We start from the raw sequence: 1431 nt of genomic DNA, 5'->3' as shown, positions 1-1431 counted from the left end.
ATCCGAGTAATGGGGTGATTGAGGTCAAGCATGAGCTCACCTGAGGCATAGTGAAGTAGAGCACGCATACAGCCAAAGATGTGGCGCTCACCATCCTTGTCAGTAAGTTGGTTCAGATCGTTGAAGTATGTACCATCACATCCCCCGACAACGGACGTCTGGACGTAAGTGCCCATGGTGACCTCAAGAGTTGGAAAAGCGATGTTAAGCCGAAGCTCAAGCAGACGGCTTTTATATCTCGGTCGATTCCGAGGCAGCTTCGGTTCCGAACACGTTCATGCTGCAAGGCGAACTTCACACCTGATGGAAGGTCCTAATTCCTGTATACCAATGATGAACAATCCGGATCGATCTCGTTCACGCCAAAAGCGCTCTGTTATCCGACATTCGCTGCGTAATCATGATATACACCTTCGGGACATTCGCGTGTAGCCTCATGCATGCAGGTTCCAATCGAGGGACTACGGTAGACTGCGAGAGAGCTAGGTGCATGCGAAATCAGTCAACGTCGGACTATCAGCGTCTCCATCTGCCTGCACAGTCCACCTCCATGTAAGTACCATGCCATTACCGATGTCATGACCGCTCGCACGTCAATCGGCCGCCATGACTCTGAGTATATTCACTAGTGACTTCACATGAAATCAAGGCCCTTGAGCCTGCGGACACTCCACGGCATTGTCCAATCTCTTCACGGCACTCTAATAGGTCTCCTTTATTACAGATGCGCGCATGCATTCGATGCCACTTGGGGATGATTTCCTGGATAACGCTGGATACACTCTGTCTCGCTGACCAGCAATGCAGGAATACGGGTGTGATCGTAAGCAGACCGCATCGCAACGAATTATTCATCCTTAGGAGCTGTGATGAGGTTGTTGACATCCTGCTTTAAGATCTTGGAAAACGTATGAGAGGAGTCCAAGATTGGCGAAGAACCTGAGGGGTCATTCGACAAAGAACTGAAGCTCTCAAAGTATGAGCCATGATGGCGTGCCGATGTCCGAAGGCAACACCTACTACGTGGAGTTCAAATTGCTGCTGACGTTCATGTAAAAAGATAGCCCAACGATGCCATCTATACGCGATTATCGGCTAACGGGAGATCCAAGATGCAAGAACGACTTACGGCTGAATTCGTCTTTTCGTTTCCCGCCATTATCATAGCCAGCGAACGCGAGAATGTTGGATACATGATAGGTCGACCCGTTGTCCTGATTGTGAGACCCGGCCTTATTACCAACAGGCTACGGCATACAAGATTAGTAGAGTTTTCAAAGGCTTTGAAATCAATCAACTTACGCCTACAAGGCGACTGCTCGCGGACTTTTGATCAAATATCACGAAAGTCATGCTATTGATGAGCCTTTGTCGATAATAATCCTGGTACCCAGCACGACCGTATATGGCCAGGATGATTTCCGAGTCTGA

General features: G+C 48.9%; 1 protein-coding gene across 1 annotated transcript; it reads right to left on the bottom strand.

Annotated features, from left to right (window-relative positions):
• Positions 1-374: 374 nt before the first annotated feature.
• Positions 375-962, bottom strand: LAESUDRAFT_733134 (uncharacterized protein). The gene has a single exon (XM_040910396.1). The coding sequence runs from the start codon at positions 883-885 to the stop codon at positions 577-579; it is 309 nt and encodes a 102-aa protein (XP_040757121.1). The 5' UTR covers positions 886-962; the 3' UTR covers positions 375-576.
• Between the last annotated feature and the right edge of the window lie 469 nt (positions 963-1431).

This window comes from Laetiporus sulphureus (assembly GCF_001632365.1).
Source record: "Laetiporus sulphureus 93-53 unplaced genomic scaffold LAESUscaffold_354, whole genome shotgun sequence".
NCBI lineage: Eukaryota > Fungi > Basidiomycota > Agaricomycetes > Polyporales > Laetiporaceae > Laetiporus > Laetiporus sulphureus.
Note: the sequence above shows the minus strand (reverse complement) of the source record. Positions and strands in the feature narration are given on the sequence as shown.